At 39.7% G+C, this 23,210-nt stretch overlaps 1 protein-coding gene across 10 annotated transcripts in view; it reads right to left on the bottom strand.

Moving 5' to 3' along the window:
* mlip (muscular LMNA-interacting protein) overlaps positions 1 to 23,210 on the bottom strand; it is a 174,375-nt gene that overhangs the window by 61,200 nt on the left and 89,965 nt on the right. For all 10 annotated transcript variants that reach the window (XR_015752738.1, XM_043679432.2, XM_043679408.2 and 7 more), the window contains 5 exons: positions 17,610 to 17,681; positions 17,429 to 17,515; positions 17,260 to 17,319; positions 13,799 to 13,843; positions 11,281 to 11,325 (listed from right to left, as the gene is read on the bottom strand). Coding sequence is in view for 9 of the 10 variants with exons in the window: in XM_043679432.2 (XP_043535367.1) it covers positions 11,281 to 11,325; positions 13,799 to 13,843; positions 17,260 to 17,319; positions 17,429 to 17,515; positions 17,610 to 17,681 (309 nt within the window). In the remaining variant the exon portion in view is untranslated. The remainder of the gene's footprint in view (positions 1 to 11,280; positions 11,326 to 13,798; positions 13,844 to 17,259; positions 17,320 to 17,428; positions 17,516 to 17,609; positions 17,682 to 23,210) is intronic.

Raw genomic sequence — 23,210 nt, 5'->3', positions numbered from 1 at the left:
GACCATAAAGGTGGGACTTCCTGATTCCAAACATGTAAAACCTTCCTTCTCTATCTGAACATATTACAATCTGCTTTAGCCAAAGTCCTGGATGCATTCACTATTGAGCATTCCTCCCTTTTCGGCCACGATGACCTGATACTACCCCAAAGCTGTATGAGGGAGCATCATATATTAATAACAGATCTCACTTGGGGTCATAGTGTGCCAATGAGGATAATAGCGGTTTCTTCCTTTCCCTGAAAGCAATGGCTTGGCCACGCAACCATTACCAAGGCTGACTCTTTTTCAGGAGTTCATTTAAAGATACTAGGATGGAGGCCAAGTTATGTATGAACTTTTTGTAATAATGCACCAGCCCAAGGAAAGACTTAAACTCTTATCTAGACATGGAAGTTGGGGCACCAGGAACACACAATTTTCTCTTAGTATGCATACACCCACCAGAGAGAACTGTCTCAGGTCTATGATGAAGTTCTCCAAATGTTCTTTATTGGCTTTCCATATTACTAGCATGTCACAGGATAAACGGCAATCTGGGGTAGACCTTGTAAGATGTTCTCCATGATCCGCTAAAACATTGTACCAGCTGACAATGCCTCAGCTGGAAGTCTCCTATATTAGTACAAACCCTCATCGGTATTAATTGCACCATACTTCTGGGAATCCTCTTCTAACCACAATTACAAGTACATATGACTGATGTTCAGCTTTGTGAAGACAGACCCCCTGCCACTTTGTGTATAAAACCTTTATGCGAGGGAGTGGGTATTTATCCAGCTGAGAAAAGTGGTTTACCATTTGCTTAAAATCCCTGCAAAGGGGAACTGACCAGTCAGGCTTCAAAATTGGTACGACTGCTGCTGCTCATTCCACAAACTAGGCTGACGTGATGATTCCTTCGCTTTTCAGCCTACTAATTTCTTCATCTACTTTTGCCCACAAGGCATATGGCATAGCGCGGGCCTTGCAGAATTATGGAATGGCTTCCTGGTCATCATGCAAGGTGGCTTTGGCTCCTTTGATAGTCCCTAGACCTTCCTGAAAGATGTCTAGATATTTAATTAGGACTTCACTCAGGCAGCCATTTTCTCATCAATTAATGTTGAGCCAATTAATGTGAATCTCTCTTAACCAATTTCACCCCATCAAGCTTGGGCCTAAGCTTTTTACTATAATCATCGGTAACTGAACCAGCTGCTTCTCATGAGAGACTGGAACCAAAGGTGTACCCTTGATTCATAAAGGTTCCCCGGTATAGGTTCTCAGTTTAGTGGAGGTCTTACTCAAACTTAACAGTTGGAGTCCAGAGCAAATTTTGTTTAAGAATGGTTCTGCAATCACTGATACATCCCCGCTGACGTCAGCCTCCATTAGAAGCGGTGTAACCATTTAACCAGACCTTGATTTGTCCTGATTTGGATATTACTAAGCAATTTAACTGTTCTCAACCAGATGTAGGTGGAGTTCCCATGATGTGCACTCTCCTGGATATCGGCCTATGAGCTCTCTTACTCAGTTTAGGTCTAGTGGGACTTCTTTGTTGTCTTGTGTCAGCATACCAGCAGCATCGCTAATGGCTTGCCAGCCCAGATCCTGAAGAAAATTTTAACTATTTGACAGAGGCATGGCTTTGTTTTGGGATTTTTCTGTGAGCTGATCTGGAGTCTCTCGGTTCAGAACTTGTCCTGAGTGTGGCTGCGCAATTACTTTCACTCAAGTGGTGTTCCCCAAGCTTAGTCGGACTGGTAAGGTTGTCTATATCCATGGGAATACCCAGCAACTCATATGCTCTACTTGCCCATTTTTCAATGATAAAGCCTGTTGTAGTGCTTGCTTGAAGTCCAGTTGGATTTTAGCTAATAGGTGCTTTTGCATGGTTGCACCATTAACCCACTCTCATCGTCACTGAAATAATCCAGAGAGGCTGGTGTCCCCATCACTAATTCACCCTTTATTTACACATGATAAGTCCTTGACAATGGTTCAGTTCCCTCAAAGCCAGCTCTCAAAGTACCAGAATGTGTGACTCTCTTTTTTTTGTTTGTGAGACGCAGTGAAAGACAACAGGTGTACAAATGTTTATTCAGTTTCCACCACCAGAAAGAAAAGAAATACCCAAGTTGCCAGTGACAAGCAGTGCCCTTCACATCAAAGGGCAATGCTGTGTGATCAAACAGTGAAGGGGAAGGCAGGGATTAAATCAAAACAGAATTTGGACAGGGAAATTAGATGAGATTAGATTTTAACAGAATTTGGACAGGGAAATAATGCACTCCACTCCCTGCAGCGCCCACCGCTCCCCGAATAGCTCAAGGGTGTTGGTGGACACCGCGTGCTCCTTCTCCTGAGACACCCGGGCTCTACCGTAACCGCGGAAGAGGGGCAGGCAGTCGGCCCTAACGACCCCCTCCATGGCTTGCTGCCTGCACCTGTTTATGGCCAGTTTGGCCAGGCCCAGGAGCAGACTCATGAGGAGGTCTTCAGACCTGCCCTCCCTCCTCCGTACCGGGTGTTCGAAGATCAGAAACATGGGACTGAAGTGCAACCAAAAACAGAGGAGGTGGTTTTTGAGGAAACCAAAAAGGGAGTGCAAGCGCCCACACCCAATATATACATGGTCCACTGACTCCACAGCACCACAGAATAAGCAGTTGGGCTGGGAGTCAGTGAATTACCGCAATCTGTGGTTGCAGGGGACTGCCATGTGCAGCACCCTCCACCCCAGATCCCCGAGAGACAGGGGGAGAACTCCCGTGTAGAGAGCCCTCCATTGGGGATCTCCACCGCCCGGTGGCAAATGGGCACGCCAAGGCGTGTCCAGGCAGTGGATGAGGGAGAACAGATGGACGGGGTGCAGCAGCAATCGATACAGGGTCTGCCTTGATATTTCCTTAAAGGGAACAAAACTAAAATTCCAGGGGCGGCACAGGTTCCCGGGGGAGACGTCTTCTTTTTATCTGTCAGCCAGGACTCCCTGATTGGAGCAGATTAACACCCCTAAACAGCGAACTCATATTTTATGACATCCACTGGGCTGACCTTGTTACGATCACTGCAGTCCCTGGCACAGTTTGAACTAGAGGAAATAAATGGACAGGGGGTAATTTAAGAGTAACATATGGCAAGGCAGCTTGATCGAGTGGAATGCTCCTCCTTTGCAATGTGAGAACTCAGGGACATTTCCAGTGTTCAGGGTGATTGTGTGTGCAGGAGGTGCACCCAGTTGTACCAGATCTGTGTTCCAGACCTAGAGAAGTGTGACAGCAAGTTGAGTAATTGAAGGATAGCACAATACAGTGAAGTTGTCATTCTGCAAGAAAATGGTGCAAAGGCAAAAGGCAATAGGCCACCACTTCACAAAATAAAATTACTAGCCAGATAATGCAGGAGACCCCAGGGGTCTCCACTGGAGTTCTCTTTGTTGCATTAGTGTTGACCTGGAGGTTGGTGAAACAGGGAGTATCAAAGAATTATGTGTTTTAAAGAATAATTTAATTTAAGGGCTAATTTCAATTTAAAGCGAGATTTGTTCTTTAATTTTAGCAAGATACTGATAATTGATCTTTTGGGGTCATATTGTGGCACAATGGTAGTGTCCCTACTCGTGGACAGGAAGTCCTGGTTTGAGACTCACCTACTCCTCTGAACAGGTTGATTAGAAAAATAGGTTAAATTAAAGAAAAATTTCCTTTGATTAACTGCAGTTTAATTGCAGCTTTAAAACAGGAATTAATGGGTACTCAGTTAATTAGACAACTTATTTATTCCAGTTTCATAAATCTTTGACTTGGGGCCATAAAGGGGACCTCGTTCAATGCTGCTTTGCTGCATTAGAGTGTAACTGGAGTTTGGTGAAAAGTCCCTCATTTTCTCTTATTAGCAAGTACTTCTGCCGTTTAATAGCATAGGAAGGTGTTAATGAATTTGGAGCATATGGCAAAGAGCAGCCACTAGGGAAAAAGACAAACTGAGTTGGAAATGAAAATCACAGTCAAGGCTTGAGGCCTACAGACTTCTCAGGAACAGTATTTTTGAGAGAGACAGGAAGGTGTGACTACAAGTGAAGTAGGTAAAGGAATGCAGAATTTAGAACTGAAGGAGCCTTAGCTCTTGACACTTGTCAAACATGTATGAGATATTTGCGTGAGAAAAGGGACTGTTGGAAGGAAGGACAAACTGGCTACTGCACTGTGGTATAGGTGGTTATTCAAGGAGGGGAGCTAAAATAAAAGTGATCGTGGTTGAGGATTCTATAATTGGAGTCACAGAAAGCAGCCTTTGAGCACGACTGAGAGTCTTGCATGGCGTGTTACCTGCCTGGTACCAGATAAGGGTCATCCCAAACAACTTAACTAGAAATTGGTGTGGGAGGGGAAGGACCCAAACTGGAATCAATACCATAGTGGAAAGGCTAAATAGGGTGGTCACAAGAACTTTAAACTTGCAAACGGAGGGGGAGGTTTGGGCAAAGTCAATATAGTTTTAAAATAAGTAAAATTTTAAAATAAATTAACATGACAGGAAGCAAAGAAACAGTCAATAATCCTACTTTGGGTATGGCAGACAATGGGCAAGACGATAAAAAGTGCATTGGTTAAACCAGAAGGCAGAAATAATAAACAAGTGAATGAAACATCAGCGCTGAGGGACAGACTGCAAATAAGAGTTCTATATACAAATAAATGGAGCGTAAAGAATAAATTAAATGAACTTCAGGCACAAATTCAAGTTGGAGATAATGATATAGTAGCCATTACTGAGACATGGCTGCAGGATAGTTGTGATAGGGAACCAAACATACCAAGTTATAAGGCATAAAGAGTGGACAGGGAAAATGACAGAAGAGGTGGAGTGGCCTCACTGATTAAAAACAAAATTACTTCAATGTGAGCAGGATATAATCAGGGGAAAGCATTCTGTGGAAACCAGATTGGTGAAAATGAGGACAGGTAAAGGATCTAAAATTGTAATAAGTGTTGTGTACAGAGTCCGTGGTGGCTGCTCTGTAGATTATATAAATGCAGAAATTAGTCAAGTGTGTAGTGTAAATGGAGCAGTACTAAAGGGGATTTTAACTTTAACTTCGATCAGGAAAGCAGGGCAAGTATCTGTCAGAAAGGTTGTGTATTTCTGGAGTGTGTCCAGGATATTGTAATGGTTTCCTAGTACTGGATTTAGCAAAGGAACAAGCAATATTGGATTCAGTCATGTGCCAGACTTAATCAGTAACATAATTGTGCATGAACATTTATCAATTAGTGATCATAACATGTTCGAGTTCAATTTAATGTCTGAAAGCAACTAGAGTTTTAGATTTGGGTAAGGCCAACTCTAAGGAGATGAGACAAACTGTCCACAGTCAATTAGGAGAATCTGTTAATGGATGAAACAATTAAGAACAGTGGAGGAAGCATTTAACAAAACACAAAACCAGTTCATACACTGGAGGGGAAAACTCTACTTCACAGAAAAAAATAGCCATGGACAAGTAAAGAGAAAAGGCATGTAACTAAAAGAAAGCAAGCTTACAAAAATACAGAAAAAGTACAGATCTTGCCAAAGGGTAATGACTCAAGTACTAGCAAAAGACCACAAAGCAGCTTCTAAGAGCTACCAAAAGGGACTATGAAAGAGAACTTGCCAAGGGCATTAAGATCAATAAGAATATACTTTATGGTTACATAAAGAAAAAGCAGGTAGTCGGAAGAAATATTGGCCCACTGAAGACTGCAAATGGACATAATGGCAATGAGTATGGGAAAATAGTCGACTTAGTAAATACTTTATCAGAGTATTTATGGTAGAAAAGGAGGATAGCTTGCTAGATGTCCTGAGGAAATTTAATAGTAGACTGGGGACAGTGACTGAATAAAATTAACATAAGTAAAACATCAGCAAAGAGGAAATAAATGGAATTTAAGAATGACAAATCTTGGGATCTCACAGTTTCCATCTGAGTGTTAAAGGAAATAAGGGAACACATTGAAAGTTTATAGTTATAGTGTCTACAGAGCTCCCCAGATACAGTAATCATCACTATGGATGGATATTTCCACATTACTCTGCTTTAAGGGCAAAAGAGGAAAACCAGGGAATTACAAAGCAGTTGGCCTCACATCTGCGGTAGAGAAATTGCTAGCAACTTTAATCAAGGTGGGGTTACTGAACACCTCAGATTCCTGAGGTTTTGGAACCTATTCAGACTAAGATGTGATCTGTACAAATTGGACAGATTGCAACTCAGCATGGTTGGGATTAGCATTCACTAGGGTGTTTACTATTGCAGTGTGGGAAGGTTTAAACTGGAGTGGCAAGGAGATAGGAGCCTGAGCAGAGAGGCATGAGTGAAAGAAACAACAATAGAAACGAAACATGGAAAATGCTTTTGGAACATTGCGTGGAAAGATGATATAAAACTTGAAAGGGTTCAGAAAAGATTTACAAGGATGTTACCAGGGTTGGACGGTTTGAGCTATAGGGAGAGGCTGGGGCTGTTTTCGTTGGACTATCGGCGGCTGCGGGATGACTTGTTAGAGATTTTATTAAATCATGAGGGGAATGGATAGAGAAAATAGACTAGTTCTTTTCCCTGGGGTGGGTGAGTCCAGAACTAGAGGACATAAGTTTGGGGAGAGAGGGGAAAGATTTAAAAGGGATCCAAGGGGCATCTTTTTCACGCAAAGGGTGGTGCATGTATGGAATGAGCTGCCAGAGGAAGTGGTGGAGGCTTGTACAATTACAACATTTAAAACGCATTGGGATGTATATATAAATAGGAAGGGTTACGAGGGATATGGGCCAAGTGCTGGCAATGAGACTAGATTAATCTAGGTCAGCATGGATGGGTTGGACTGAAGGGTCTGCCTCCGTGCTGTACATCTCTATGACTCTATGGCTCTAAATAGAAAGCATAAATGGAAGACAGAGGAAACAAGAGCTAGAATCAAGTAGGGAGCTGGAGTACAAAAAAAACTATAAAAATGTCAAAGACAGGTCTAATGGTACTGTATCTGAATAACAGAGTATTTGTCATAGGGTAGACAAATTAACAGCACAAATAGTTGCAAATAGGAGGAACAGGCAAAACAAAAAGAGGTATTATTAGTGAAAGTTGAAATCAGTACAATAATTAGAAACTATATTGGCATAGATAATCAAGATATAGAATCAATCTGGATGAAGCTAAGTAGTAATGGGTAGAAAACTTTATGAGAATTGCCTGTTGACTTACATGTTGGCATTATGGAATTAAACAGAATTACAGAAACATGAAAAAAGAATGTTACAGTAATCATGGGTGATTTTAATCTACATAGAGACTGGACAAACACATTTGTAATAATACTGAGATGGATGAATACCACGAGTGTGTATAAGACATTACATTCCACCAGTCCTTGAAGTCCAGTACAGGATAAACTATCCTACATTTGGGACATTCACTGAGGAAGAGTTAATTTAATAACCTTGTTATGAGGGGTCTTTCTTTTTATGTAAAGGTGGCCCAAACATGATAGAAGCTTTCTTAAGGATAGAAAGTGAAGCAGTCAAACCTAAAACAAGGCTCCTAAATTTAAATAAAGGATATAACAAAATTATGAAAGGTGAAGTAACTGCAACAGGCTGGGTAACAACAGTAAAATGCATGACATTGGGTAGTCAATGGTTAATATTTAAGGAACAAAAGCATTCAGTTGTACATTCCTTCTTGGTGAAAGAGCACAACCAGTGCTAACAAGCAAAGTCAAAAATCATATTAGATCCAAAGCAGAGTCATATAAAGTTGCCAGAAATGTAGCAAGCCTGAAGACTGGGAGCAGTTTAGATAAAGTGGATCATGTTGGAAAAAAAATACAGTATAAGAATAAGCTTGCAAGGAACATAAAAGGGGGATGGTAAGAGCTTCTGTAAGTATGTGCAAAGAAAAAAATTAACAAATGTAAGCCCCTTACAGTCTGAAACAGGAGAATTGATGATGGAGAACAAGAAAATAGCAGAGAATTTTTAAAATTCATTCTCAGGATGTGGTGTTGCTGGTCAGGCTAGCATGCATTGCCCATTTCTAGTTGTACTCGAGAAGATGGTAGTGAGCTGCCTTCTTGCTCCAAAGCAGTCCATTTGATGTAGGCACACTGCCAATAAGAAGGGGATTCCAGGATTTTGACACAGTGATCCTGAGATAATAGAGTTAAATAGCTACTTTGTTGTCTACGCAGAAGAAACAAGTAACTTCTGTGAAATGCTAGTGAAGCAAGAGTCATTTCGGAAGGAGGAATTAAAGAAAGGTATTAGTTTTAAGAGAAATGTAATGGGGCTGAAAGACAATAAAGCTACAGGGCCTGATAACCTACATGTCAGGGTATTAAAGGAGGTGTATAAAACTAGTGGATACATCCATTGTCAGTTTCCAAAATTCTGTAGATTCTTGAACAATCCTGGCAGATTGGAAGGTGGCAAATGCAACTCCATTGTTTAAAAAGGATATTAGGGGGGGTTTTAGGAATTATAAACCAGTAAGCAAAACATCAATAGTAGGGAGCCAATTATAATGGTGTGATAACAGACCACATTAAAATATCAATGTAATTACAGAAACACAAAAGGTGAATGTAGAAAACCAACGCATGCAAGATTGGTGGTAATAAACTAGCATGGATTGAGAATTGGTTAGCAGACGAGAAATATTAAGTACTGGGGGTGGAAAGGGGTGACAAGTGGGTTACCGCAGGAACTGTGCTTTGACCCCAGATATTCACAATATATATCAATAATAATTTAGATGAGAAAATCAACTGTAATGTTTGCTGATAATAAAAATAAACCTAGATGGGACTGTATGGTGAATAGGATGTCAAGAGACTTCAGGGTGATTTAAACAAATGAGTTAGAAGGAAAATATCTGACAAATGCAATACAAAATACCTCAACAAATACAGAGGAACCTCGATTATCTGGCGTTTGATTATCCGAATATTGGATTATCCAGCCTGATCGCAAAGTCCTGATGCTTGGCTAAACTATGTTATTTGGCATTCGATTATCCCGAATTCAATTAATGGAACAAAATAGTCCCTGCCCACATCCTTCAGATAATCGAGGTTTCTCAGTAAATCATAAAATTTGCAGATGAGACAGAAAAGGAAAAAGGAGGTCACTGTTGTATGCTCTCTTTGAAAGACTATTGATGATACTTCTTGCCACAAATGTATTCTAGGTGATGTCTTCAATGTCCAAGACATTGGTTCGGCCACATTTAGAAGACTGTGTACAGTTCTGGTCGCCACATTATTAAAAGGATGTGGACGCTTTGGAGAGGGTGCACAGAAGGTTTACGAGGATGTTGCCTGGTATGGAATGTGCTAGCTATGAAGAAAGGTTGAGTAGGTTAGGTTTATTTTCATTAGAAAAAAGGAGATTGAGGGGGGACCTGATTGAGGTTTACAAAATCATGAAGGGTATAGACAGGGTGGATAGAGACAAGCTTTTTCCCAGGGTGAAGGATTCGATAACGAGAGGTGGAAAGTTTAAGGGGGATACACGTGTCAAGTACTTCTTACAGAGGGTGGTGGGCGTTTGGAACGCGTTGCCAGCAGAGGTGGTAGAGGCAGGCACCGTAGATTCATTTAAGATGCGTCTGGATAAATGCATGAGTAGGTAGGGAGTAGAGGGGTACAGATGCTTAGGAATTGATTGACAAGTTTAGACAGTACATTTTGATCGGCTCAGGTCTGGAGGGCCGAAGGGCCTGTTTCTGGGCTGTAAATTTTCTTTGTTCTATCTTTGTTCTTTGAGAGAGCTTGGCAGCACCACAATTAACTCAGTTCATCAGGTCTTAAAGGACATACTGCTAAATTGGGTCTGTGACGAGGGAACAAGTATTTGATTGACCTCATCCTCATCAATCTGCGTGCTGCAAATGCATTTGTCCATGATGGTGTTGTTACGAGTGACCACCACAAAGTCCTGTCTTTACAATTTGAATACCATTCATTGTGCTAACTGCTAAATTTCAAATAATTCCACTAACTCTCAATGAGATGCTGTGAGCCAGCAGCAGAACTATACTCTAACACAATCTGCAACCTTACAGCTGAGTATATTCCCTTACCCTGGTTCAAGGTAGAGTGCAGGAGTGTTATGAATGAATGAAAAACATGATGATCCTGGGCCACCCCAACAATTCCCCATTGTGTGCATAGAAATGGAAGAAGAAAGACTGACAATAGAGTCATTGAGATGTACAGCACAGAAATAGACCCTTCGGTCCAACTCATCGATGCTGACCTAATCTAGTCCCATTTGCCAGAAACTGGCCCATACGCCTCTTAAACCCTGCCTATTCTTATACACATCCAGATGCATTTTAAATGCTGAAATTGTACAGCTTCCACCACTTCCTCTGGCAGCTCATTCCATACACGTATCACGCTCTGTGTGAAAAGTTGTCCCCTTAAGTCTCTTTTATATCTTTCCCCTCTCACCCTAAACCTATGCCCTCTAGTTCTGGATTCCCCCACCCCAGGGAAAAGAATTTGTCCTATCCATGCCCCTCATGATTTTATAAACCTGTATAAGGTCACCCCTCAGCCTCCAACGCTCCAGGGAAAACAGCCCCAGCCTATTCAGCTTCTCCCTATAGTTCAAATCCTCCAAAACTGGCAATATCCTTATAAATCTTTTCTGAACCCTTTCAAGTTTCACAACATCCTTACGATAGGAAGGAGATCAGAATTGCACGCAATATTCCAAAAGTGGCCAAACAAAGTGTACAGCTGCAACATCACCTCCCAATTCCTATACTCAATGCTCTGACCAATAAAGAGAGTTGAGCCTGAGACTCATGCCAGTGCTATTAAAGGGTCAGTTAGACTCGAAACATCAGCTTTCTCTCCTTACAGTTGCTGCCAGACCTGCAGAGATTTTCCAGCATTTTCTCTTTTGGTTTCAGATTCCAGCATCCGCAGTAATTTGCTTTTATCTATTATTTATATATGCAGATAGGTGGGAAAAAGTGAAAGAAGTGCAGTTTGCCTATTTCCTTTTCATGCTAGCAGAGAAAGATTCGCTCCAATGTTTCTACAGCTACGGCTAAACTTCATATTCCTTCACCCACTGTATACATGTGTTCAAGAAGAGGAAACCAGATACTAAGAAACAGTGTGAACTGCTGTTACTTATAGTGATGAATGATTCTTCATTGATAAGTTAACACCTGTAGAAATCTCAGTAAACGGTAATCCTTACCAGCTAGGAGGAATGGTTACAAGGTGTACTTACAGGCCGACTCTCCGTGGATTCTGACGCTGACAGATGGAGGTTAGCCTGTTTTAAGAAAATACAGAAAGACATTATAAAGCAGTAAGAATAATGAGCTGCAGAGAGCAGCACGATGTTGCAAGGAAACAGTTCAAATAACCTAACTTCAGTGTTCTGGGCAGCAAAGAAGAAAATACACTGAGATGGTAATCGGCATTGTTCGAATTCCTACAATGTACCAGAATCTCCACTTAAATATGGTGCAGCAAATGATGCTTTTATTTTTTGTATATTAAAAAAAAACTCCTGCGCCCTAGTATTTCAATGAACTGCATTGTTGACCTTGAATTTTGAATTGCAAGATATTGGTGCAGAAGGCAGCTGATATGCTATTCCTTGCTTTACTCCAATGACAAAGGTCACAATTCTATTATTTCCTTCGGTATTCAATTATAAAAGCATAAAAGAATCTATTATATTGTTTACAGTACAGATTCACAATCAGATCGGCGGTCTAAATCCATGAATCTACACTCTAGCCCGTTAGGTATTAATTTTTAAAAACTCCCCAGAACAAAGAAGTATTTGTATTTTGTCATGAATAGCCTTACAATGAGTTGGAAACAACATTTGAGTTTGCTAGTTTTGAGTTCCCATTAGGTAAAACTAGTGCATTCCAATTGAAATCAGCCGTACTAGTGAGAAAGATTACAAAATTTCAAATGCAAGTTTCAATGAGTGCATGCTGCAGTTCCATCATTTTAAAAATTTATTTAATAAACTTCAGGTAGGAAGCTGGTCCCATTCACAAAACTGTAAGAGTTCTGGAACAAACTAATTTGAATTGTGCATGTCTACTGACCATAACCATTCCATAACCTTTTAGCTGTAGTTTTAAAAATTATTATAAATATTTATTTTAAGTAACTGATGGCTATATGTTGATGAAAGTAAATGGTCAATATCATTTTAAAGTCACTTTTAGTTTTTAAAGCCATGTTATTCCCAGGTGAAAAATGAGCACTATATTTTAAAATGTTTATGGTTTCGTGATAAATCCAATTCCAGCTTCACCTGTCTTCTTTCTGCTTGTTGACTTACACTGGCTCCCGACTAAGCAAGATCTCAATTTTAAAATGTTCATCTTGTTTTCAAATCCACCCATGGCCTCTCTTTCAGATCTACAACTGAGATACCTGCACTCCTCCAATACCAGTCTCTTGGGCGGGGGGGTAGTGTTACTAGTTTTGAGTTCCCATTAGGTAAAATTAGTGCATTCCAATTGAAATCAGCCACACCAGTGAGAAAGTTTACAGAATTTCAAATGCAAGTTTCAATGAGTGCATGCTGCACAGTGGAAGGTGTGCAAATGTAAATTGTAATGGGGGAATAGATGGAGTGAATGCAGAACAATTATGTCTACAATGCTGACCAAGGGAAAAGACACGCATTCTTGTTCCTTCTGGCTCTGCATTGAGCTAATTATAAAAGCATAGCTGAGGAATCTTTAAGTAGTCCTTTTAATGAATGTTCGTTAGGCTGATGTAGGTCTGCGTTGAGAGTGTGGTGCTGGAAAAGCACAGCAGGTCAGACAGCATCAGAGGAGCAAGAGAATCCTTGATCAGGAATTTCTGATGAAGGGCTTATGCCCAAAATGCCGATTCTCCTGCTCCTCAGATGCTGCCTGACCTGCTGTGCTTTTCCAGCACCACACTCTCGACTCTGATCTCCAATATCTGCAGTCCTCACTTTCTCCTGATGTAGATCTGCAAACATTTGTCAATAGTTAATGCCTTATTCAAAAGGCAAAACCTCTAACAATGCAGCACCCAGTTTGTATCATACTGGAATAACAGCAACAAGTTTGTGCTGAGAGCCCTCAGGTTGGACTTGGGCTTTTGACAAAGGAGAGAATGATACCACTGAGTCAAAGATGTTTCCTTTAATTATTTTTCTTTAGCTCCAACTATCTTGGAAAGAACATCTATTTGTCTTTTGAATTCACTGATGCCGTCTGCCTTAAATGTATATAAAATGGATTGTTTGTGTTTACTTTCTTTTTAAAACTTTGCCCTGTGTTTCTAATTCTTTTTAATTCCAAATTTCAAACTTATCTTTGCTGCAAAATATCTGTTATTACTTCAACTATAGACCAGCAGGAACATCAAGACTCCATAAAGTTACAAGCAGATGTCATTATGCATGAATGAGATTGTTGTTTTTATATATAGTGTCCAAAGAAATCTGAACCCAGAACTTGGTTACCACCCTATCCTCATCTTTCCAAGCCATATTTGATGGTGGTCCTAAAGAGCCAGTCAACAATTGGAGCTGATCACAATGAAACATGTATATATAAAGCAAATCAGCAAAGTTATTTGATGGAAGAAAATAAGCTTTTCCTGGGAGGCAACCTTACTAGACATGGCACAAATGTAGAACCAATTTAATCATTTTGATTACCGAATACTCAATATTTCCTCTCCAGCAAGTCAAAGTATCTGATCGTAGTCAACATGTATCACAAAGAAAAACTCACATATTTGGTTTCTCTCCCAGCTGATTTTGGTGCAGGATTAATGGGCTGAAAAAGAAAAATATTCAATACTTAATTCTCATCTGATATGGAATGGGGCGGTAGCATTCTTCATTAATGGTCAAAACAACTTACAATGTGTAAATAATTCTGCAAGGCAAAGCAAAAGGTGAAAAGCCTTTCATAAGAACTGCAATTTTATGTCTGATGCTTAAATTACCTTTTGAAGTTTACATTAAGAGAAGGCAGCCCGGGGGGGCAACTGGTGGCAAGAGTGGGAGCTGGCAGCCTGAGGTGGTCAGCGGGGACAACACGAGTAGGCCACGCATGGTGGCGGTAGCAACAAGGCAGCTAAAGCAGGCAGTCTGGGACAATGGTGAGCCGGAAGCAGAGGAGGCCAAGCCCTTGTCAGGAGTGTGAGCCCAGCTAGGTTCTTATCGACTGTGGTGTTGAACTATTGTGTTTCTTTGTTTCCTACTTTTTAGTAGTAAGGAGTGTAATGTTTAAATTTTCCTTATTTTCCTGTTTTGTAACTAAGATTCTGTACTTAGGAACCATGATCCCTAAGATCATGCTGTAAGTGGTGACTTGTAAACTTTTCACTTTACTCATGTATGTAATAATAAAATTAGTTCAAATAATTCAAACTCAGATCTCTTAATTACTGAACAATGAGTAAATGGGCAGAGGATTAATCGATCATAGCATTGAATATGTGGGTTAAAGATGGTAAGAGAGAAAAGCGGTCAGATTCCTGAGGCATTGGGAAAAATAGGAGCAGCATTGTTGGAATGCCATCACCTGAACAGTGCTGTAACCAGTGTCCGGGTGAGCTATATAACTAGAGCATGTAGGACAGGGGCTTTAAACCAAGTGATAGGGCAGAGGGTTTATGGAAGGGTGGATTTGCTAAATTTGAAGTAAAGCAAAAGGCATTAGTGCAGAGAAATTATATGGTAATGATAATGAGATAACTGATTCACCCGTGTCCTTTAGGGAAGGAAACAGCCATCCTTACCTGGTCTGGCCAACATGTGACTCCAGACCCACAGCAATGTGGTTGACTCTTAAATGCCCTCTGGGCAAATAATAAATGCCAGCCTGGCCAGTAATTCCATGAATGAATAATACAACAAAAAAGTGATTTTGACAGGAAATAAGAAATACAAACAGGATAACAAATACAATACAGGAAATACAAACAGAGCAAACAAATAAGATCATATTGGGGAAAATGGGGAAAAAAGTTTTGAAAGTTTTCTTTAATTGAACACATGCAGTATTTCAAAAAGTAAAAGAGTTGATAGTACAAATAGTAGTAAATTGGCATTTTTTGATAACCATCACAGAAACAAGGCCTAAAAGTGACTATGCTAGGTTCTGAACATTCATGGCTGTTTGGCATTTGTGGAGGGTAGGGCGAAAGAAAAGTAGTGAGTAGCTCTGCTAATAAAGAGGAAGACTAGTATAGTAGTGACACATTAGCTTGGTTGGGAAGATCAAAATACAGAAATAGTTTGACTGGAGATAAGAACAGCAAAGAAAAGTCATTGATGTGCGCAATTAATGCACCCCCAACAGTAATCAAATTGTAGCACAGAATATAAACCAAGTAGGATTGTATTTAACAAAAAGCACTGCTCGAGTCATGACTGATTTTTAATTTTCATACAGATTAGATGCATCAAACTTAATAAAGACAGATCAGAGGATGAGTTAATTGAATATATTCAGCAAAGTTTCTTAGAACATTACATTCTAGAGTCAACCAAGGAACCAGCTATTTTAGTTTACAGAATTAACATTTAACCTCATATAAAGGAACAACAAGAAAACAATGAGAACAAGAAAACAATGAGACAAGAAATTCACACTCAGATTGAGAGAAAGAAATGTTGTTCTCAAACTAGTGCCATAAAATTAAATAAAAGCAATTACTGGGGTATGAAGACAGAGTTGCCCAAGGTAGGATAGGAAAACAGGTTGAAAACAATATGGAAGCAGTGAAGATAAGTAAGGCATTAAGTCTGGTGAACATAGCAAAGGAGCAAAAGTCCTACTCCATAGACACTGTGGGAGGGGAACCACTGCTTCATCAGTCCAACTTGCACCTTTTCCTCCCCCCTCCCCCTCATCCTGAACCTGGTAACATTTGTGATACATACACACGCAACTATGATCAAATACATGCCACCTGTATTCAAGACTGAGTGACAGGAACCGGACACACTTCAAAAATGCCCCAGGAGAGGTGACAAGAAAAATCATAGGCCTATGTCCCCAGATTTAGAGGCGGAGCGATGTAGTGATTCTAACAAAGCTATCCAGATGGATCTCATAGAATATTTTTTCCCTGATTGGGTCTAATCATGTCCAATCAGGGAGCCCTGGCTTACAGATATAAACAGAGTGTCTCCAACTCTATTTTGATTTAATCCCTGCCCTCCCCTTTACTGTTTGATCACACAGCATTGCCTTTCGTGAAGGGCACTGCTTGTCACTGGCCACTTGGGTGTTTTCCTATTTTCCTGGTGATGAAAATTGAATAAAGAAAAAGAAAGAAAAGGAAAAAGAAAAAAAAACAATGTCAGCGGTTCTGCTTACTCTGAGAAATGGCTCGGAGGAAGCCAGATTAGTGTCAAGTACTATGCACGTGTAAATAAAGGATGGCTTAGTGATAAGATATCTGCCTCTGTGGAACTATTTCACAAGAGAACCCCGACCTTTAGCTCTAACAGAGAGAAAAATAAAAACTTGCACATCCAGCTTCAAGACCCCAGCAACTGCTGAAAGCTAAAACTATAACTCCTGGTTCAGTGGGAGCTTGACCCCAACAATTTAGGCTGCTTCTGTTGTTCCAACTTTAATTTAAGAAACCCTAAGGCCTCACAAACTATTTACTTTATTAGTTTTGAGCAGACAGCTCAACGCCTCTATTTCAAACTTCCTCCATTAAAAAAAACCCTGGACAAAATACATCTCAAAGCCACAATAACATTACAAGGGGGTTATTTCACTTCATGTGATAATTTTGGGCTATTCCTACACGGAGGTCATAATACAATTTCGTTACAATAATAACCATAAAAATAAAGCCTGATCAATTAGAAAAATACAAAAAAAAACATCGAACTGCACAACACGACATCAGAACCAAAAGTTCACAAAACATGCAGTAGAGTTTAGTCAAGTATATCAACACAGAACTTTGATGAAGCAAGCAAGTGGAGTGTTGGCTTCCACAGAAATTTAAGAGTGGTACTGAAAATATTTAAAAAGTGTATGAGCAAATGGACATGCTCTTATTGTTCTGATAAAGAGTCACCAGACTCAAAAAAAGTTAACTTTCCTTTCTTCCCACCGATGCTGTTTGACCTGCTGAATTTCTCCACCAATTCAGCAAAAATTTCATACTCCCTAGGTTCATGCAAGTGTCTATAATTCATGCATTTTCACTCACGTACTTTGTACGCTTCTGAGTACTGAAGCTTCTGCAAGGAGTTGGGAGTAGAACTTGAGGAACGCTAGAACAGGGGAGGATGAAACGTGAAGACATTGTTAAACGTTAACATGAGTTTGGTGAGAGCAGGGAGTAAGACTGAAAAGAAAACTATTTTTCAATTCCTTCATTACCGTTGGCAGTGGATCCTCAAGCAATTGTTCAATAGTAGCATATAGTTCCTCAGTCTGCTGCCTGAGACTCTCTGATTCAAGTAGGAACTGTGTGAAGGTAAACCATGTTATACATATTAATTGTATAATAGCATATCACAACCCAAGCAATACTTATTCATGTTGTATTCACAAAGCTTACTTGTGAGTGAGTTTTCTCAGATGTGCCAGCTGCTGCAGATTCCTCAGAGTCACTGATTGCTTCATCAATGGCCTAGTAAAAATAAGTGCAAAATGTTTCACAAACAAACCCAAAAGTTTCTCACGTGGATTTAAAGATCTACCCTGGTCAAAAAGAGTACATCCTAGTAACTTAGGAACACCAACATCATCCCCTAGCCCTACCTACCAAATTATTTTTTTCTATCTTCTGATCCTGTAGCATAAGGACATGAAAATACCCATTCATTATGTTGCCCATCCTTGGGTTGAATACAAATGACACTTTCTTCCCTAAAAGTAGAATAGGTCACCTACAATACATGGAATTAATCAAAAGGATAGACTAAGTGATTTTTTTTCATTCTTTCTTTACAATCTTAAGTTTACTAATGGAAGGTATTAAACTCAGTCTTACTGTTGCTGTTAAAATTCATATTAGAAGAAATTCTAAAGAATTTTGAGGCAATTGGAAAGCTGTAGTTTCTCAGCACATAGAGTTGAGCAAGATTATTAAACATCAAACAAACATGGTAATCTTCATTGTTCACTTCTGCGAATCATATTGCAAAGAAATGCCGAGGAACCCAGGTGTCCTGTTAACTTCAATGTTTCACAAAGTATTTGCACTCTTTCACATAAACATCAATCTTTCAGAATGAAATCTTTTAAAGGAGTTACAAGTAACTTGGTCTTGTGGTTCAGAATAGCTGTGTCCAAGCCAAATGTTCTGAGTTCACTTTCTACCCCAGGACAAGGAAGATGCGTTCATAACCCAACCAAACAAACTGCCAATCCTTCTAGCACATGCTAACAACGAGCAGCAAGACTGGGAGTGATTCCATAAAATGGAAAGAATGTCAGAACCTCCAACAACATTATCCATAGCTCCAGACTACAGCATGCATATAAAAATACATATCATCACAGCAGCCAAGACTCCAAGTAAACTGTAACACACCAACACCACAGGAGTTAAAAGTATGGAAGGTTGAACACTTGTTCAGAAAATTCAGAACTCAATGTTTTAAAAATTGAAAAAATGTACAAATATAACAAATTAAATGGAAATGGAAATGGAAGAATAAAAGTGAAATCAAGCTTAACAAAAAGAACACCAGACTACTGAAAAGACCAAAAAGGAGAAAAAGAAAGCAAATATATAATACAAAGTAGACACAGAGGGAAAAGCCTATTAACTGGAAAAAAATGAACCAAAATGGTATTAAAAAATTAATTGCCTAAGGCCATGCCTCCAACCTCTCACAATCTTGCATCTTTCCTTTTCAGTTTCATGTGGAAGCTTCCCATTATCAATTTCAAGTTGTTTTGCTTAATCATCCTCTTTCTCTTTTATTCTACATGTCTCTAATCTTCCTTCAATAATCATCTTGAGCAATTTTTCAGGTTTTACAATATGACAAAATTAACCATGTCACCTTTGCTCAACTTGTATTAACTAATGATCTTTCTTCCTCCATCACCTGGACATCATCTTCATTGCTTTTGTTTTCTCACCAGTTGACCCATTCCTTCCAGAAAAACATTGCACAACCTTCTGTTCTTTGGATGCCCGAAAATAGTTTTCATAAAACTGCAATTCTACCGTAAGTATTTCACACAATGGAGCTTCCAGGGTGCAAAACTGAAATAATAGCACAGATTTTGTTGCAGCAGAACACCTTGTAATGTGAATGTTAAAATTATGCCTTTTTTCTTCATCCTGAAACTCAACAATGGCTTGCTCGTTATGTTCCCTGAACTGTGAGTAACCAGGTATCTGAAACCCTAGTGGATAACGGCATCAACACTCTATTATCTTAATCCATGGGATTTAATGATTGAGAAGGACAAACAATAAAGGAGACAAAGAGCATGAATTAATTCAGATACTGAAACGGAAATATCCAGGTACGAAAGATGGTATTGAATAAAAAAAGCGTAGGATATTTTTTGAAAATCTCCACTAATTTACTACCTGTAGAAATATTATCAAATATTGTACAACTGCAGCAATTTTCTAAAATCAGTTAGAATGGAGAGAGTTTAAGGGGAAACAGTGCAAGGTGCAAAGGTTGGAGTCAGAGAAAGAATTTAAAATTTAAAATTGACAAAATAATTCAAAGGTAACGTCATGGTTATGTAACAGATAGATTTCTTAGATTAGATTAGATAGATTACTTAGTGTGGAAACAGGCCCTTCGGCACAACAAGTCCACACCAACCCTCCAAAGAGCAACCTACCCAGACCCATTCCCCTACATTTACCCCATCACCGACCACTATGGGCAATTTAGCATGACCAATTCACCTAACCTGCATATTTTTGGACTGAGAGAGGAAACCGGAGCACCCGGAGGAAACCCACGCAGACACAGGGAGAATATGCAAACTCCACACAGACAGTTGCCTGAGGCGGGAATTGAACCCAGCTCTCTGGCGTTGTGAGGCAGCAGTGCTAATCATTGTGCCACCGCGGGTAACAGTAAATTTTAGGTTGTTTTTATTAAATTGTTCATTCTTTCAACATTGAAACTCACTAGATGGCAATTTTCATTATGCTTTACACACGTAATTAATTTTTTTTTACTATTTAAATATCGCTTAGTCTTTCAGAGGCCAGTTTCTTAAAACCTTATAATTTGGTACTGTCTTAATGTATTAAACTTTAATGTTACTGGGTCAAAATGCTGAAATTCTCTCTCTAATAGTATTTCTATAGTCAGCACACGCTCAAGAAGACAGCTCACCACCATCTTCTCAAGGGCATCAAGGATTGGCAATAAATGGTGGCCAGCCAGCATTGCCCATGTCCTATGAGAGAATAAAATGGTTAAATGGTCAGGGTGTCAGTAATTTAGAGATCAGTGAACGGATTACTACAGCAGGCTTTTTGGAATCCACTACTTTCTACATGAAAGCACACTGTACACTTTATGCTTCCTAAAAGAAACACAAAATCAGGAAATTGCTTGAGCTTAAATACTGATTTTCAAAGCTAGAGGTGCAGCTGAAGTCACTAGAGTGAATCCAGAAGTTCGGGTTTTCTCATATATATAAGTTCAGGGAGAAAGTGAGGACTGCAGATGCTGGAGATCAGAGCTGAAAATGTGTTGCTGGAAAAGTGCAGCAGGTCAGGCTGAGCCCAAAGGGCTCATGCCCGAAACATCGATTCTCCTGCTCCTTGGATGCTGCCTGACCTGCTGCGCTTTTCCAGCAACACATTTTCAGCTATATATAGTTCAGAACATGGTCACCCAACACTTATTAGTGGTGAGGGGTAAGTAACAAGAGTTGGAGGAAAAGACAAGCAGTTCAGAAATCCTTCACATCAGTGGCATTCATTAACCAGTTTTTCAGTTTTGAATACTGGGAAAAGTGACACTACCTTTAAGGGATGTAATAAGAATCAGATCCTTGAGCACAAAGATTTTTAACTGTACACTGCAGAAGAGAAGTAGAAATTGAGCCATCAGGAAATCAGTAGTGATAGATATAAATAGACTTTTTCATAATGGTAAATGTGATTCATGAATGGCATGCTGAAGACACTAAGTAGATTAGCATGATTGAATATTTGAAAACTATCTATTCCAGGTGGAATACATCCAGGTGGACTAAATGTTAAAGTTCATTATAACTTTTCAATCATCACTGGAGACAGGAATTCTGCCATAGGGGCAGGATATTTGCTATTTATGTAACACTATTCTTGAAAGGAACTTCATAAATCAGTAAGGAGGCCTCAGATAAAGTATTGTGGTACCATATTTTCCACAAAGGTTTAAGGGATTTAAAAATGCAATAGAAAGGATGTTTACTGGGGGATGGAAGTGCTTGGTTATGAGGAATGCTGAAAAAGCTAAGAATGTTCTGCACGAAATAGAGAACAGTTAACAGTTGACTCAAGATGGTTTTCAAAATAAGACATTTTGATAGAGCAGATGGAAAAATAAAAGTAACTAACCAGTAGTGAAAGATTCAAAATCATTGGCAAGATTCAGAGTGGAAAAGACAGTTTGGAACCCGCTAACTAATAAAGATTGTGGAAGTGGATTCCATAGTAAGTTTAAAAAGGAGTTGAGCCAGGTCTTGAATGCAGGAGTGCAGGCTTTCCCATATATTCAGGAGTTTACATGGTTATAGGGGAAAAAAAAGAGGGATGCGGGGCAAAGCATGATTGCTGTTTCATAGAGATGAAACTAGTCTTAACTTAGCTTTCAAAGAGCCAGTATAAGAATAATAGACCAAACAGCCTCCTTCTGTCCTCTAGGTTTCTATGACTCTATAAGTTTACAACTAAATGGACCATTCAGATTGCTATGGCATTAACAACAGTAAATGTCAACTATTAAACCAGTAAAAATTTCACAATTACTGCAGCATTAAAATGGTCACTTTGGCGCTGAGTTCAACCTCGTCTAATTTTAATTAATGCTTGCATATCAAATTGCTTTCAGTCACATGGTCATTTCAATCTGCCCAATAAGATTACAGGTTATTCTGTAAAATGGACCTCATGCTTGATTTCAACTGAAGTGTATGTCAATGTCGTCAACTTGTTTAAAAAATACATTTAGATTAACTATACCAGAAAATTGTTCTTTAACATTGTTAAAATTGGAAAAGCAAGGTAATGCAAATAGCACTTTAAAACTCAAGAGGAAGGATAATGTATTCCATTCTTCTAGTATGCCACACCTACCCCTGCTGGTCAGATCAGGTAATTACCTAGTGGCAGCAATACTTTCATAACATGGAAGAGACTTCCACATATTTTAACAACAAAAACTTAGCCTATATACAGGTAGATCTTCTATAATGCGATGGTTCCATTCTTGTGTAATCCCCTATTATAGAAAAATCACACTTTGGAAACAGCGTATAAAGATTTTTTTATTTCAAAAAATATACTTTATTCATAAAATATTTTGATGATCTGTACAATTGGTGGAGCCATACATACGTATACATTCCATTTCTTTACATACAGAGATCAGAATTAATCATTCGTATACACAGGTCTGTACATTTGACATTCATATATTTAGCTGAGGCATCAGTGGAGCCCACTTACGGAGTGGGCCCCCTGTTCTTCTTTGGCAGGCAGACGTAACACGGTGGTCTTTACCCATCGCGCCTTGGCAGCAGCTGCCCCAAGCTTCAGCGCGTCCCTCAACTCGTAGTCCTGGACCTTGGAATGTGCCAGTCCGCAACACTCAGTCGGGGTCAGCTCCTTCAGCTGGAAGATCAACTGGTTTCGGACAGACCAGAAGATGTCTTTCAGTGAGTTGATGATCCTCCAGGCACAGTTGATGATCATCTTGGTGTGCGTCCTGGGGAACAGACCGGAGAGCACGGAGTCTGCGTCATGGAGCTGCTTGGGATGTACCTCGACAAACACTACTGCATTTGTCTCCAGACTTCCTTTGCGTCAGCACATTCCAGAAGGTGGTGCGTGACAGTCTCGTCGCCTCTGCAGCCGCTTCGAGGGCAGCATGCGGTGCAGCAAAGAGTCATGTCTTGGTGCTTGTTGGAAAGTTCTGGCAATGAGGCATTCTGCCAAACGACTTTGACAGTCTGT

Source organism: Chiloscyllium plagiosum, unplaced genomic scaffold (assembly GCF_037043375.1).
Source record: "Chiloscyllium plagiosum isolate Xiang-an unplaced genomic scaffold, Cpla_swu_hap1 HiC_scaffold_3, whole genome shotgun sequence".
Lineage (NCBI taxonomy): Eukaryota > Metazoa > Chordata > Chondrichthyes > Orectolobiformes > Hemiscylliidae > Chiloscyllium > Chiloscyllium plagiosum.
The sequence above is the reverse complement of the archived record's forward strand: the minus strand, read 5'-3'. Positions and strand labels throughout refer to the sequence as shown.